Source organism: Crocodylus porosus, unplaced genomic scaffold (assembly GCF_001723895.1).
Source record: "Crocodylus porosus isolate Cpor-Errol unplaced genomic scaffold, CroPor_comp1, whole genome shotgun sequence".
In the NCBI taxonomy this organism is placed as follows: domain Eukaryota; kingdom Metazoa; phylum Chordata; order Crocodylia; family Crocodylidae; genus Crocodylus; species Crocodylus porosus.
This window is the reverse complement of record NW_017728924.1, coordinates 4,245,282-4,261,898: the sequence shown is the minus strand read 5'-3', so window position 1 is coordinate 4,261,898 and position 16,617 is coordinate 4,245,282. Positions and strand designations below refer to the sequence as shown.

The following is a 16,617-nucleotide window of genomic DNA, read 5'->3' as shown; positions in this document are numbered from 1 at the left end:
ATCTTATGTAAAAGCTAAGGGGGAGGAGTGGGATACTCTATTTTTCATCAATTTTAAACAGTTACTTAAGGCAAAAGGATATTTTATTTACCAGCAGCAAAAGAATTTCTCTTCGCATTTTAAAATAGGGTAGAATAGTTTCATCCCACCCGACTGCTCCTATTTAACTCAAATGTATAATCTGTTGAAAAGCATTAGGCTGACAGTGCTGTCCCCCTTGCCCTAGAAAGGGGGTGTTTCCAATATGCTTCTGAAGAGCAAGACAGAAAAAGTTAACTGTATTAGCTATGCAGCCTGCATGCTACTTACTCGGATTTTTCCCTGTACAAAGCTAGTAATATCTTCATTTGAATCAAATACAGACAAAGTCTTCATAACATTGTGCTCCAACCAGTCCCAGTGTTCTGTTATTTCTTCTCTGCTGGCTCCTGATGGAAAGAACAAGTTTATAGGACTTACGATATAAAATTAATCAAACAAAGACACCAAGACCCTGGTCCGCAAGGAACTTGGGCAGAATGCCAGTGCTGAAGTCTAGAAGTGCTACCTTCTAATGCAGTAGGACTGAAGTGTACAAACTTCTAAGTTTCCACCAATAAAAATTCCCCCCAAAACCTAGAGTTCTGTTTTCACACGTGCCCAGAAGTTGTCAGTAGCAAACAGGCCGGTTCCCGTTTCACATCTTCACTCCCCCTCATGGTCCACAGAATAAGTATTCCTACAACTATATCCCCTGATGGGCCTGATCCCAGGTATCTCCACATGGACAAGTGTTGTACCCTTTAAACTAGTCATGCTCTCTCTCTCCCCCACTCTAACCCTGTGGATCTTCCATGCCTTTCTGGACCCTGGTACCGCACCAATATGGGCAGAGTGCTCCCACCCCAGAGCAGCCAGATGGTTAGGGCACACTCCCAGGAAGAGAGAGGTATGGATCTGAAACCCTTCATGCAGAGAAGGGAGGCTTAAGACTCCCAGAACCTGGGCAACTGATCTATCAATACGTTATTGTACAGAAGGGGATGAAGGAGGAACTAACATCAACTGTGTTTTGGAAGAAAGGAGTAATGCCTCCTCTGGTTTCAAATGAAATAGCCTAAGCACTTAACTCCAGGACAAATCCCAAGCACAGGTTCTCTCTTTCCATGCAACACAGTGAGGGGTCTAAGCCTTGGAAACGAGAGGCAGTTAAGAGAAACTGTCCTCTTCAACATTAGCTCTCAAGGCAGCTCCTCTTACAGTGTGCTGGCTATTACAAATCCTATTCTGAGGTGCCTTACTTCCCCTTTGTGGACTGCATACAGGGCCCACACACCTAACTCAGGGCCATGAATTCCCCTCTGGGAGCAGAGGGCCTAGACACTGGGCACTGCAACACTCAGTTCTGCAAGGCCCAAGGATCTCTGAGGCCCTATTTGCACTGATGGTGGGGGACAGTAGCTTTACTGTACATTGTAACACTAGCAAGAAAAAACAAGTGGTACCAATGAGGTTTTGGTGTAGAGTAAAGCCATCTCTTTGACAAACACACAATAATGGTAAAACCTCTTATTACACTGTAGGGTTTGTTTACCACTTCCTTGCACTCAACATGGTTACTCACATTTTGCCCTTGCACTGAAGATCAGCAATCATTATGTTCCTAAATATGCTAAAGCTCTGTTGACCCTAGGTTAAGTACAAAGTCACTTCCATCCACACAACTGAAGTCCCATCTCTGCTGTGAAATGAAACCATGTTGGGATTGTCATGTGCAAAAAAAGGGTTCCACAATGCTAAAGAAACCTTATCCCATTTAAAATATAGAAAGTGTGTGGGAGTCAATCCCTGTGGTAGGAAACACTGCCTCACTGACTCATGCAGACTACATGGTCCTTGAAATATCTTCTGGCACAGCCAGGAGCACTGGTCTCATTCTTGGACTTCCTGCAACATCAGTGTAGTGCAATAAGAAGTGCTTTCCTCCCCTTCTTCCCAGAAGGATGAGTAATTTAAGAAACTTTCTTGTAAAATATTTTAGAAAGAAACAAACCGTATAATCCAAGGTCAGGCTGATCATCCAAATTATGATGACATTTAAATGCAATAATTAACTGGCCGATTTACCCTCATTGCTTCGTTTCCTACACAGTGCTACTTTAGGGCAAATGCCTACCCACCCAGATCTCCCCAGTTTTGGTTTCAGAGAGCTGTCACATGCTACATCCATTAGGGCTGTCCAGCCTTCATGTGGCTGGGGGCTGTATGTAGCACCAGCTGCAGGCCCTAGGCTGCAAGCCAGGTAAGGCCCCTAGGACATCCACTGTGCGCAGCCATGTCCCACCTCCCACGACTGCTGCCAGGTGGGAGAGCTCCTTTATTTGCCCTGCTGCTACCAGGCAGATGAGTTCCCCCTCCCTTGCCACTCATGCAAGCCCATTCCCCCCACCCCCCATCACTTCCCAAATGCCCTCCCCTACTCCACAGTCCCACACAAGCAGCCTGAGGCTCCCATAGCTGATGCTGCTGTCTGGGCAACAAGCTTACCAGGCCACCCCCGACCTGGCTGCCTTGCCTTGCCTGCCCCAGCCATCGCCACACAAGTGGGAGCAATGAAGCAAATGGTGGCCAGGCAGGAGCCTGTGGTCCACATACTAACCCCTTGCAAGCTGGATGCTGCCTACAGTCCCCTAGTTGGACAGCCACATGCTATATAAATAAATGTCACAGCAACTTTAGAGCCAAGAGAAAAAAAAATTGCTGAAACACTGCACTTTCCAGCAAGGTATTTTGATTAGTAATTTACATTGCAGAAGAAAACTTAGCTGCTAGCTAGAACTTGGATATGTGAAATGTCAGAGGGCCAACCTCAAAATAGATTATGATAATGCTTCAAGACTAGGCATTTTTCTAGACTCCATGAAGAATTTTGCCAGTGGCAACAGTTACTAAAGCACAGCCATCATAGTAATGAAGTGAAGATGGTGTTTATGAAACAACAGTGAGAGGAATGCAGCCAAGAGCACCGAGATAAAAAGTCAAGAGATGGGTGGTAATTCCTTGAGCTGACTAAGGATTTATACAGCAAATTTAGCCAAGTAGATGCTACAGAATAAGAGGCTACAAGTTTTCATACTCCACAGCAGGGGTAGGCAACCCCCAACACATGTGTGTGGCACACAAAGACATTCTGTTTGGCATGCATGCCTTGGGTCGGATGACAGAGGAGCCGGCAGGAACCCGATCCTTGTTGTGGCAGCGCAGTCCCAGCCCCTTCCCTGTTGTCTGCTTGGAGGCATGCATGCACCTGCCAGCAATGAGCCAGCCTAGGGCTCCGCAGACCTTGGTACAGCTGTTTGCAGCCTCCCCGCTGCCTGCTGCAAGCAGCCTGGGCTTTGTGATAGGTAGCAGGGGCCTACCCAAGAGCCCGGGCTGGCTGTGCAGGCAGCCGGGAGGCTACAAGCAGCTACACCACTGTCCGTGGAGCCCCAGGCCTGCTTGTTGCTGGCAGTGGATGCATGCATGCCCTAGACCAGACGGCAAGGAACAGGCCAGGGCTGTGCTGCCACAACAAAGATTGGGCCCTTCACAGCTCCCACGCCACCTACCCCTGGCACGCTAACATCTTACAAATCAAGGTTGAGGATTTTTTTTTGGCACTCTGCTCAAAAATGTTGCTGACCCTTGCTCTACACAAATTCTCCCTCTCCAGTCTCACAGGCCTTGAGAGCCTGTAACTGCCTTTACTACAGTCCTCCACCTCCTTGTATCTTGCTTGATCTTCTTCCACCTCCACCTCTTCTTCTATCACATCTTCACCTATCCCCCCCAGATCAATTTTTCTGTTATCGTCCCATCGCTGCCTTGGTCCACCTTGAGGTCTCTACGGAAATTACTTAGCAATAAACAAGACTAAAACACCGAAGTACCAACATTGCCTCCCTCTGCAATAAGGCTGTATCGTCTTCATTTTGCTTTAAGAAACCAACTTTCCACAGGTTTATTTGCATCTACATTGAGTAGAAATTGCTCTAAATCAGTGCTTCTCAACCTCTGCTTCTCACCCGTCCACTTCAGTGCTACCCCTTCAGTACTACCTCTTAATTGGCGCTACCCTCAATTAAGAAGCAAATGTTAAGGCTGCCTCAGCTTCCCTCAGTGCTGCCTCCAGACAATTGCCCCATGCACCTCTTACGCTGCCAGCCCAGAGAGGCTGTGGCATGAGCACATGGTACTACTACTTTAGGGCTGTGACCAACCTAAAGCTGGTAGGAGCTGCCTTGTACTACACAGCCCTCCCTGGTCTGGCCCCTGCCACGCTCCTCCTGGAAATAGAGTCGGCCACGTGGAATTGTCCCACATGCCTCTGTTTCCAGGGACCGTGGGAAGGGCCATATCAGGGAGGGCTACTCAGCGTAGGGCAGCTCCTGCCTGCTTTAGGGTGATCACAACCATAATGCAACATGAGTAGGTGCAGGGCAGTTTTACCAAGATGTCGAAGCAATGGCAACATCTGTGTCATGGTACCTCTGAAGGGGACTCGCAGCTCCCCAGGGTGCTGTTGAAAACCACTGATTTAAGTAAATTTAAGGAGAAACAGATAAAGCCCATCTAACAGTTTCAGTAGCATTTAAGAAGAGTGGAAATAGGTGTCAGGAGTAATAAGCAGCAATAAAAGGGCAACATCATTTTCTATCCCTCTGTGCATTAAACCAAGCATTCAACATTTTAAGGCACAGGTAGACTACCCAAAGTGTGAGATTTTCAAGTGTTTAAAAGGTTTAGGTGGACAGAAACGGAATCCTAAATCACTTAAGGCCTTTCAAAAATTCCAGCTTTTAAGACTATTCGATGTGGTGTTTCTTTTGGCTCTAACATCTGATACTACTGAAAAGCAACATGTAAAGGAAAGTGAACAGGAATATCAGAAACAGTTCTTATTGCTTCGCAAAACGGACCAGAAGTATGACTGTGCATGCCACCTCTTTGTGGGCGGGTGCACAAGGTGAGAAGCTGGAAATCGTAAGACATATTTCTGTCTTGGGCACTGACATACTGACTGGTTTTGTAGAAGGCACTCAACTTCCTTAAGTTTCAGATCCTTAAAATCTGTAACAGTGAGATAAACACCTACTTCACAAGAGTGGCCCATGTTTTATACATGCGTCATGGCAAAAAGCTCTAAATGTCTTACACTATAAATGCCCACGTGCAGTTGCTTTTATCCAAGTATGAACTTACGTATTAATGTAAGCCAGAAAGTATAATGAACACTGTGCAGAAGTTCAATTATATTCAAAGGAGCACTAAGCTATAAAGTGAGCTGCCAATTCCACCAGGTATCTGCAAAGCCGTCGTTACATTTTTTGCATTTACAGAAATTTAGGATAACAATGCATAACAATATGAACAAGGAAAAGTGGGGGTGCATGTTTACAGAGACTAAGAGCTCAGTCCTGCAGCTACAAGTGAATAGTTTTCCTGCTAGCAAGACAGACAGTCAGAGGATATGTTCTAATGATTATATTACAAGACTTGCAGAATCAGTCATTTTCCAAGGTCATCTTACATGTATTGTGAACCACTGTATACCCCAGCTCAAGCAGAAGTGAATAAAAGGGAAGGGTTCCAATTAAACAAGTGTCTAATGAATACACACACCAACTAGGTGTTTTCTATACACATTTTCTTAACATTTCAAGTCTTCCTTAAAATCTGTTCTTTCTTGGGGAGCAAGCATGGGCACCTATCCTTTTACAAATTTTTCAGCAGTTACTAAACCTCAATAAATATACATAACGTGAATACAGCAATGCTTTCCCCATTAAATGGCTCTCCAAGCTTTCCTGCCAACACTTCCCGATAGGTGCATTAGAACTGTTTGTCCAATTCCCTGTATGTTTATTCTTGGTTTGACTTCCTGAAACATGAGCATTGTCTTTTAAATAAAATATAAGCACACCCTTTCTCTTTCATATCCACAAGCACTCTTGTCACACCACTCATCAAAACACCAGGAACATGGGTACTCTGCTTTGTTCCTGTTGAAAGTCTGTAAACACAGTTTCTCTTTGAAACTCCTTTGATGGTAAGGAAAGAAATAAAAAATATCCTTCCTGTATTACAATTTTTAAATGTAACACCTTTTTAGCTACGGCTTGCTACTGGCTTCAGGGGAATAATCATCTTGTTCTTTTCATTGTAATTAGGTTTAGAACAAGATGACACTTGTCATTTACATGCTTCCCATGAAGCAATTATATATATAGTTACAATAGCAGGTATGCCACAGGCAAGGTTATAAACCAACTAACATGATTGTTTTAGAAAACGTGGTTAAAATGTAACAACAGCAAAGTAAGTTTGCCTTGTGGTTTTATTAATCAGATATTACCTCATGGAGGGAACAATTTGAATTTACACTTTGCATCACAGGAACGTTACACGGTACCATTTTCAAGAGCACCCAAGTAGAGAACGTAGAAAAGGAAGGAAAGGATACAATTTAAGTACAAGCGGTCCAAGCCCTTGGGGAACAGGAAACGGCACTTGAGAACTCTGGCTGGGCCATGTTTATTTTTACTCAATTATAGGCATTTTTATTGCACTCAGAACATCCTTGTGGCAGCTGGTCACCACAGAGAGTTTCCTCCAGGTTATTCCTGGATTTCTACAGTCAACAAGTGGTTCAGCAGTCTACAAGTGGTTCAATTTCTAGTGACTTTACCAGGTTCTCACTTCCTCTTCTCAAGTCCCATGCATCACACTGTACTAAACTATGTTCCTTAACAAGCTCCTTTCCACAATACAGCACACATCTCACCAAAAATATTTTTCATTTTCAGGGATATCCTTGAAGAGCAAATAGAGGAGGAAGAGATTAGTATTTCATAGTAAGATGTTTCCTACTGAATGCAGTGGCATATGGTATTTATGCCTTTTTAAAGGAGTTGAAAATGAACAGAAAGGGAAATGTTGGTTTAAAAGGAAAAGAGAAGATAAATGTTTGGTAGCAAAACAGCAGTGCCATCCTCACTCTGGGGAGAGATGAAGGCAGTTGCACCATAACTCAGCTCATTTATCTCTACCCCCACATCAGAGAGGCTGCTGCAAATATATTTGCTTTGAAACTGGAAAGCTCAGCTATAATATCTTTACTATGGGCCTGGTCCAACACCCAAAGACCAATCAATGGAAGTTCTCTCTGTTGACCTCAATATGTATTGGTTAAGGCCCTATTTCTTCATAAAACCTGTACGTGCAAAGGTGCATCTTTATTTGCTTAGCAGGATCAGGGAAACTAAACCTGTTCATACAGACAATCCTAACCACTTAAGGATAACCAGAGTTTCAGTATTCATTCTGGTTAACATCAGCTCTACTGTAATTCAATAGCAAACACCTGCTGCTGGGTAAACTCTTACCAGCAAAACTAAAAAAATTCAACTCAGCACAAATAAGGAAATGGCCTTGCTTTATTTTCACAGCTCTTTGGCCACATATAATAATAAAAGGGGAAAATACCAGTAATCTAGTTTTACAGAAGCACAGAAAATTAGGGTTGGAAGGAAGCTCAGGAGGTCATCTACTCCAAACCCTGCTCAGAGCAGGACTATCCCCAACTAGATCATTCCAGCCACGGCTTCATCATTCGAGCCAGGGCTTAAAACCTTCCAAGGATGGAGATTCCACCACCTCTCTAGGCAACTCGTTCCAGTGCTTCACCACCCTCCTAGTACGGAAGTTTCTCCTAATATCCAACCTAAACTTCCCTTGCTGCAACTTGAGCCCATTGCTCCTTGTTCTGTCACCTGTCACCACTGACAACAGTCCAGCTCCATCCTCTTTGGGACCACCTTTCAGGTAGCTGAAGGCTGCTATTAAATCCCCCCTCAGTCTTCTCTTCTCCAGACTAAATAAGCCCAGTTCCCTCCGCCTCTCCTCATAAATCACGTCCCCTAGCCCCCTAACCATTTCCATTGCCCTCCGCTGGACTCTGCAACTTGCCCACATCCTTTCTGTAGTGGGGGGCCCAAAACTGGACACAGTACTCCAGATGTGGCCTCACCAGTGCAAAATAGAGGGGAATAATTGCTTCCCTTGACCTGCTGGCAACACTCCTACTAATGCAGAACTGGTATGCTGTTAGCCTTCTTAGCAACAAGGGCACACTGCTGACTTATACCCAGCTTACTGTCCACTATAAACCCCTAGTACTTTTCTGCAGAGCTGCTGCCCAGCCAGTCAGCCCCCAGCCTGTACCGGTGCATGGGACTGTTCCATCCTAAGTGCAGGACTCTGCACTTGCCCTTGTTGAACCTCACAAGATTTCTTTTGGCCCAATCCTCGAATTTGTTGAGGTCTCTCTGGATCCTATCCCTATCCTCCAGTGCATCTACTAGTTCCCCCAGCTTGGTGTCATCTGCAGACTTGCTGAGGGTGCACTCCATCCCATCTTCCAGATTATTAATTAAGATATTGAACAAAACTGGCCCCAGATCGACCCCTGGGGCACTCCACTTGATCCTGGGTGCCAGCTATTCATTGACCCATTGATTACTATTTGTTGAGCCAGATAACCCAGCCAGCTTTCTATCCACTTTACAGTCCATTCATCCAATCCATACTTCCTTAGCTTGCTTGCAAGAATGCCATGGGGGACCATAGCAAAAGCCTTCCTAAAGTCAAGATATATCATGTCCGCTGCTTTCCCCGTATCCACAGAGCTGGTTATTTCATCATAGAAGGCAATCAGGCTGGTCAGGCATGACTTGCCCTTGGTGAATCCATGCTGACATGTGACCTAGTCACCTTTTCTCCTCCAAGTCCTTAAAAATTGATTCTTGAAGGACCTGCTCCATCATTTTTCTGGGGACCAAGGTGAGGCTGACTGATCTGTAGTTCCCTGGATCCTCCTTCTTCCCTTTTTAAAAGAAGGGCACTATATTTGCCCTTTTACAATCATCCGGGACCTCCCCTGAGCACCACGAGTTTTCAAAGATAATGGCAATCGGCTCTGCAACCACATCAGCAAACTCTCTCAATACCCTCATATGCACTGCTTCCAGCCCCATGGACTCGTACACAACTGGCTCTTCTAAATAGTTCCTAACCTGTTCTTTCACCACTGAGGGCTGCTCACCTTCTCTCCAAACTCTGCTGCCTGGGGCAGTAGTCTGAGAGCTGACCTTGCCTGTGAAGATCAAGATAAAAAAGGCATCGAGTACTTCAGCCTTTTCCTCCTCAGCTGTCACCAGGTTGCCTCCCTCCAAGGGACCAACACTTTCTCTGACCTTCTTCTTGTGGCTGACATACTTGTAGAAACCCTTCTTGTTGCCCTACATGTCCCTTACTAGCTGCAACTCCAATTGTGCTTTGGCTCTCCTGACTTCATCCCTGCATGCCCAAGCAATACTCTTATACTCCTCCCTACTCATCTGTCCAAGCTTCCACTTCTTGTAAGCTTCCTTTTTTGGTGTTTAATCTCACTGAAGAGGTATATGCTAAACCAAGCTGGTCACCTGCCATATTTGCTATTCTTCCTGCACATAGGGGTGGTTTGTTCCTGTGGCCTCAGTAAGGTTTCTTTAAAATACCACCAGCTCTCCTGGACTCTTCTCACCCTCAGACTGGCCTCCCAGGGGATTCTACCCATCATTTCCCTGAGGGAGTCAAAGTCTGGTTTTCTGAAGTCCAGGGTCCTTATTCTGCAGTTCTCCTTTCTTTCGTCAGGTTCCTGAACTCGACCATCTCATGGTCACTACTGCTCAAAATGCCATCCACTTTTCCACTGCTCACCAATTCTTCCCTGTTTGTGAGCAGCAGGTCAAGAAGAGCATGGCCCTGTGCTGGTCTCCAACCCTCTCACCAGGAAGTTGTCCCCAGCACTCTCCAAAAACTTCCAAGATTTCCTGTGCACTGCTGTATTGCCCTCCCACCCCTCTCCTTCAATCTACATGACCTTTTGTATGTGACCTACAAAATTTAGCTCCAGCTCCTCCAGGCTTGGCTGTAAGCTTTAACAGGTTTCATGGGGACAATACTGCTTTTGAGTCTATCAGTTTTTATGCATGATGCTTAGTACTGAGGCATCTATGAGTGCTACAGGGGAAGACTTGTTTGTATAAGCCTGAAGAGAAGGTCCTTACCCATTAATTAAAATATCTAACAGTAGAGCCATAATTCAATAAATGCAACATGATTAGTACAGAATTAGACTTAACACTGGCTATGATGTGCCCAAATGGCAGGTATGCATTCTCTATAATCTACATTGCTAATAAACAAATGAAAAAAAAAAAATCTCACACTGAAATGTAACATAGAAGTACAAAAACTCAGAACACCTGTTAAAGCACTTTTAGGGACACAATTCTGTAAAATGCAGGTTTTTTCCATTCTCCCCGACCTAGCCACACCGCAAATGGCCCTGACTGAGTAGTACTTGGAAGCCTTTCCATTTCCATCATGATGTGAGCAGTTTTATTGTTTCAGCCTAATTAAATTAAATGGAGAAGAGAGATGATGCTCCAGCACAAGTTCACATCCCTTTCTTTGTTACATTCTCAGTGAGCCAAGAAACACTCCTTTTCAAACACCAGTTAACCTCTAAATAAAGATTCATACGTACCACAAGCAATGGACCAGTAGACTTGAGAATCTGGTGTCTGATGCAGGATACGAAATGGAGCCACTTTTGATGTAGAATCCAAGACTGCATCTAGTGTCCCCACGAGAAGGCCTGTTGTGTTTGAGAAAGTTTTAGAAAGTTCAATGAATAGCATGAAAGTACGTTTTGTAACACACATATGCAGGCTCTAACTCCGTGTTCTTTACTCAGGAAGCCAAGGAGAGTTTTGCCTGAGCGAAGAATCAGGCCCATCCTAATAATCCTGATGAAACAGAGTAGTGGAGTCAATAAAGATAGATTTTTCTGCAACAAGAAAGGAAAGCAATAAAGCTTTGGGAAATAGTATTCAGTCGAGGAGATCCTTGGGGAGATTTCAGGGCAGCTTAGATCATTATCAGGTAGATCTGAAGGTTGGGAACCTTTCCAGGATACTTACAGAATGGGCACATAAGTATAAATTGCAAATAGTACAAGGGGGTTGTAAATGACTATTCCCAGCATGCAATGGGTCTATCTGTATACATAGTGCCATGTGAACCACTTAATTATATTTCTCAAATATAACTAATTTGTGCACCACTTTAAAGGATCATTTATTCTGGGTTTGTTCTAGCTCAGTGAATTTACATTGCTGGGTGGCCACGATAAGGGACCTTGCAGAATTTTCCTTTATCTATGACCCACCTACCCCACCCACCCATTACACAAGGCCACATGCACTGCCCAGATCTACTTGTCCCCAGTGTCTTCCCTCCTTATATTGCAAGTACATAGCTGTTCCAAGTCCATTGCCTGCCACACAATGACTGCTATCCATCACATACATGCTAGAAACCCAGGCACAAGTCCTTTTAAATGACCACCCACACGCTGACAGGGGGAAACATGGATATTTTGTCCTGTCCCCATATGCATTCTGGACGTACATTATCCAGGATCCACTATTCCCATAGGTGTCAGGCCCTCCAAAATCTAATGGCTATAATACTCTGTTTCCAGCTTTAAAATCACGCTGATAAATTAAGCGTTTTTAGAGCAGATTTCTGACCAAAGGCAAACAATACTGATTTTTAAAGTGAGAGTTGCATCAGTTAGGGATGAACAATTTCATGAGAAAAATGCCATCACTGCATTTCACCTCAACCATCCAAACGTTTACAGTAAAGTAGCAGAAATCTGCACTTCACTAAGTTATTTCAAGTGTTGCCTTCAAAATTAAGAATCAGGTAAATTAAAACTGGGAAAAGAAATAAGCATAGAAAAAAAAATCTATGCTTTTGGGTTCGGATGATTAAGCAAAGTCTGTCTTTAGTAATCAACCACAAAATTACTTCCAAAGAACTTCAGATTATAACAACACCTTCATAAGGAAGATTCAGATCAACAAGAGATCTCAATTTCATGAAGAAATACCTTCTTAGTTTGACTTCATAATCAAATGTTTTATTTTAGAACAGTAAAGATATACCAGCAATAAAAAAATAGCTTATATTTACTCCGAGTCCTAGAGAAGATGTGGAAACCTACATATACCCCACATTATTTCTACATCTGTAACATCTACAGAATTGCATTATGTTCCCAGAAATTTCTAAACAGTAGAAACGGTCTCCACTGCAGAGGAGCTCTTGCCTAAGGACTGCTCAATACATCCTCAAATAAACAAGTGAAAGTCATTATATGATCCAGACATTTCACAGCAAGTCAGATTTAGCATTGTTATAACTCCACCAATCAATAATTATTCTACCATTATTAGTCTGGTTCCCTGCTGGAATCTTTTCTTCTATAAAATTCTAGCGGTGCACGGATCTATCGGTTCCATATCAGACTGGTACTGGCCCATATGGCTGGTTAATAACTGGGTATCAGCCAAGAAAGTCTTTATTAGTGCACCCCTACAAAATTTCTCATTTCTCTCTCCATTAAACTCAGAAATGCATTGTTAGTTGCATGAGAACATACAATGCAATGAACCATAAACAGCCCGATCTGAGAAGGTACGAAATGCAGGCAGCCCTTCTCGGCACTGCCTAATTTGTAACTAGGTCATGCACAATTTCACATTAAGAGATTATTTTTTAGTGGCTATTAGATTATCAGAATAATTCTTCCTAACAAAATAAGGACACATTATGAGAAAGACCAAACAAAAGCAATTAAGGATCAGTAAATTAATTCAAGCCAATAAATCCTACATTGCAGACATAATTTTGTGGAATACAAAAGAGCACGGTCATACCTGCTGTGTCAAATCAGCATTCTCCACAATTTATAACCTTCGCATTACAAATTAAACATAAGAAGTACATATTTATTTGAAGACCTTTTGCTTATTGAACAAATTATAACACTGAGCTTGTTTTAAAATATGGCTTTGCTTTAGTATATATTTTGATTGCCATCTCTCTCGCCTTTCTCCCTGTGCCATTGCTTTCTGCTATGAAATATGGCACAGGGATATGAGTCACTATTTGTAAAAGGTGCAAGAGTTCATTTGGAAGGAGTAATCTTACAAGGTTTGGTAACAAAGCAGCAGTATTCAAATTGCCAGCACAATCAATATCTACTGTAAAAATTAGCAACACACTAGGTTTTAAAGGTAAAATAAATTATCTACCACCGGGTTCTGTCATTTTATACAGCCCTGAAATGAGCAGAGTTTGTGTGCTATAGAAAAGGTAAAGAAAACTTCCTGAAGATGACAAGCCTGTTATTACCAGGTACGATAATAGATGCATGTATCAATCAGCAGAGACGCAAGAGATTTTTCTTATGCAGAGATGAAACTCTTAAACCATTTGAATGAGAAGGGATCCTGGTTTTCTGTTTAAAATTGCAAATTCTCTGATTAAAACCCCCAAGATCTGCAATTAAAATGAAACACCACTACATATATAGGTATCAACTGAACACAATATTTTATTGATATGTTTACAACTTGAAAGCAATTTGAAAGCCTACCAGTGCCTCAATCACTATAATAAAGTCTAAGTACATTTTGGTATTTGATTTTGAGGTTTTTAATCATGGAAAAGTCACAGCTCCCCCTGCCCCTTTCACGTACCAGGACACAGGTCCAGGCCCCTCACTCCCAAGCCACAACCCTCCCAGCCCTGCTGGTGCCCCTCACTCATTCCCAAGCCCTTGGGCCCCGCCAGTGCCCCTCACTCCCCACCTCCAGCATCCCCACCCCAGCCCTGCCGGAGGAGGGCCTCAGCTGCCAGGCTATGGGGCCAGAGACCTAGGTACACAGTCGCCTGCAGCAGTGCCCGAGCCCTGGCTGCCACCCACGGGCATGCAGAGCCTCGCTCCCCTTCCCCCATGGGCATCCAGGGTGGAGCAGAGCCTGTGGGAACTCCATGCCACCGTGGCAAGCTGCCCCCTGCCCGCCTAGAAGCAGCGAAAGGCACAACTCCTCACTGCCACCCCTGCTGCTGCTGGGAGGGCAGGTGGTGCTTTGCCAGGGTGGCATAGGACCTGGAGCAGCAAGGAGCTTCCTGCCCAGCCCCGCTCTGCTCTGCCATGCTGAGTCCCACCCACTGGGCTGCAGAGGCCCCAGGGGAGGGCAGCAGGGCAGGGAGCCCCAAGCCTACAACAGGCAGTCTGCTCCCACCCCCACCTTGCACACAGATCTGGGGGGCATGTGCCCCTTTCCCCCCCGGAAGATGCGCAGCAGCAAAGAGATGGCCCACTGCCCTCCTGCCCCCAGATGAGCTGCCCAAGGCTCCGTCCTGCTCTCCACCGGGGCCCAGCAGCCGCGCGTTCTGGCCCTGGGACCCAAGCCCCACACACCGCCAGGGCTCGGAAGCAGCCCCTGCTCCAGCCCTGCCCAATTCCCTCCCTCCCTCCCTATGGGGGCCTCAACCTCTCCTTCCCCCCACCCCAGACTTACCTGCGGGACCAGCTCTCCAGGCTGCCTGGCAGACACGTGCATGTACATGCACGTGACACCCCTGCCTGACTGCCCTCCTCCTGCTCCCCCAGCCCCTTGCAGCCTGCAACTCTGCCAGCCTACAGAGAGGTTATTGCAGAAGTGGAAAATATGCATGTTTCTCAGTTAAAAGGGGAAATCCGCGTTTTCTTCCCATTTTCCCGCAGGAAACAGAAAACCCGGATCCCTGTCAATGAGGCCCTGTAGAAGCAAAGGTTCATTTACAAAGAACACTGCAACAACAGGGTTTAACCTGCTAGATACTCACTATGCTGTGGACCAAATTTACCGGTAAGGTGACAAGGCACAGAACTGTGCAATCTCACCAAGAACTGGATCCGGCCCTACACATTTTAAATGCACTTTTAGAATGCTGCAGCACGGTTTTGGTGGTGCTCTAAATCAACTCAGCAGATTCTTGGTTAATGGCATCTCAGCAAGTTTCGTGCTGGAAAGTTCAAGGGCTGAACTCATCTGCGCAGAGGTAAATGGCACTCTACTAAGTCCACATGATCAACTACACTGGAAAGAGAGATTCACACCCAAGCTTGCAGACCACAAAATATAGCCAATCTGACACCACCTGAATGATGTCAAGCCAGAAACTCTTTGGAAAGTGCAGGAGTAGGAGACAGGAAGAAAAGAAACAGCCATTTTTTATGACAGCCTAAGTTTAAAAACCATCTTGCCAAAGTTCACATTTTTATCATGGACTACAACACTCTAGAAAAGCTTGTAAGCTTATAGGAAGCCTAAAGGCACTGGGGGCAGAGGGACAAATTACACCTCAGTCTGACAGGATGTGGTCAAGTTTCCAAACACGGTTGCCTAAGTATAGGCTCCTCACTCTATATTCTGGTATTTACAGTGCTGAGCCGTACGTTCAGCATACTTTATCATTTGGCATATACTAATCATCTGTAGGAGCAGGTTCTTTCAGTGCCTTGGCTCAGAAGTACTTCCTGAAGGACAGCTGTTTAAATATATGTACTGTGTATGATACTTGGATATCTGGGGGAAGAAGTTATTCCTAGACTAAATTTGCAGTATGTATGTATGCTGCATGCAGGTCATTAAAGTCCCTTAATGAATCCATTTGAAAAATGAAGAATTATTCATCCACTCATAATGTTTTGTTTGTAGGGACCACAGAAATCCTGAATCAGCTTTTCCCAGCTCTACAGACGCTGTCCCCTATGGTTTGTTGAGCAGCCACTGCTTTCAGTGGCCAATAATCAATCTTTTTCTTTTGTATTACTAGCTTCAAGACAGACAGCAGAGCCACCACTTAAAAACTACCTCTGCAGCAGTCTACATTAAAGAATTCCCAGCAGACTGAAAACGTTTCTGCCCAAGTGAGGTAGTGTTAACACCACCCTGAGAACAACAAACAAGAACAGACAGACAAGTTGACTGCTCATTAGGCTGCATGATACCACACTGCCAGCAGGATGCTGCTAGGTATTTTCCCCTTCCTCCAACCTCCTTCCCTCCCATTGGGACAATGCTGAGTCTTTCCCACCAGCCAAGTCCACTGCTGGCTCTAACATTCAGATTATACCAACCTCAAGGAAAGACTTTGAATTCCAAAACAGATCACTGCTATGCATCCAACCCAGCCTTCAGGATTTCCTCCCCCAGCTTCTACTTATATATCTTTTATCAGTTTTACTAACATTCAAAAGAATTTAGGGGTAAGTCTGGGTGTGTAATTCAAATTCACTCCGTTCTCATTAAGAAACTGGGGGATTGTGTGGGTGTCGACCACACAGTCAAATGGGTCGCCAACTGGCTGGAGGGCCGCACCCAGAGAGTGGTGCTGGACGGGTCATTTTCAACCTGGAGGGACGTGGGCAGTGGCGTCCTGCAGGGCTCAGTCCTCGGGCCCGCACTGTTCAACATCTTCATCAGTGACTTGAACGAGGGGGTAAAAAACACCCTGTTCACACTGCTGATGACACTAAGGTATGGGGGGATGTGGGCACACTAGAAGGGAGGAATAGGCTGCAATCAGACCTAGACAGGTTACAGGGGTGGGCAGATGAGAATAGGATGGGATTCAACACCGACAAGT

The 16,617-nt window shown here is 44.8% G+C and overlaps 1 protein-coding gene across 4 annotated transcripts in view; it reads right to left on the bottom strand.

Moving 5' to 3' along the window:
• Positions 1 to 16,617, bottom strand: part of TBC1D8B (TBC1 domain family member 8B) — a 56,281-nt gene that overhangs the window by 31,448 nt on the left and 8,216 nt on the right. For all 4 annotated transcript variants that reach the window (XM_019540239.1, XM_019540240.1, XM_019540241.1 and 1 more), the window contains exons 2-3: positions 10,610 to 10,720; positions 310 to 428 (exon numbers count right to left, since the gene is read on the bottom strand). In XM_019540239.1, coding sequence (XP_019395784.1) covers positions 310 to 428; positions 10,610 to 10,720 — 230 coding nt within the window. The remainder of the gene's footprint in view (positions 1 to 309; positions 429 to 10,609; positions 10,721 to 16,617) is intronic.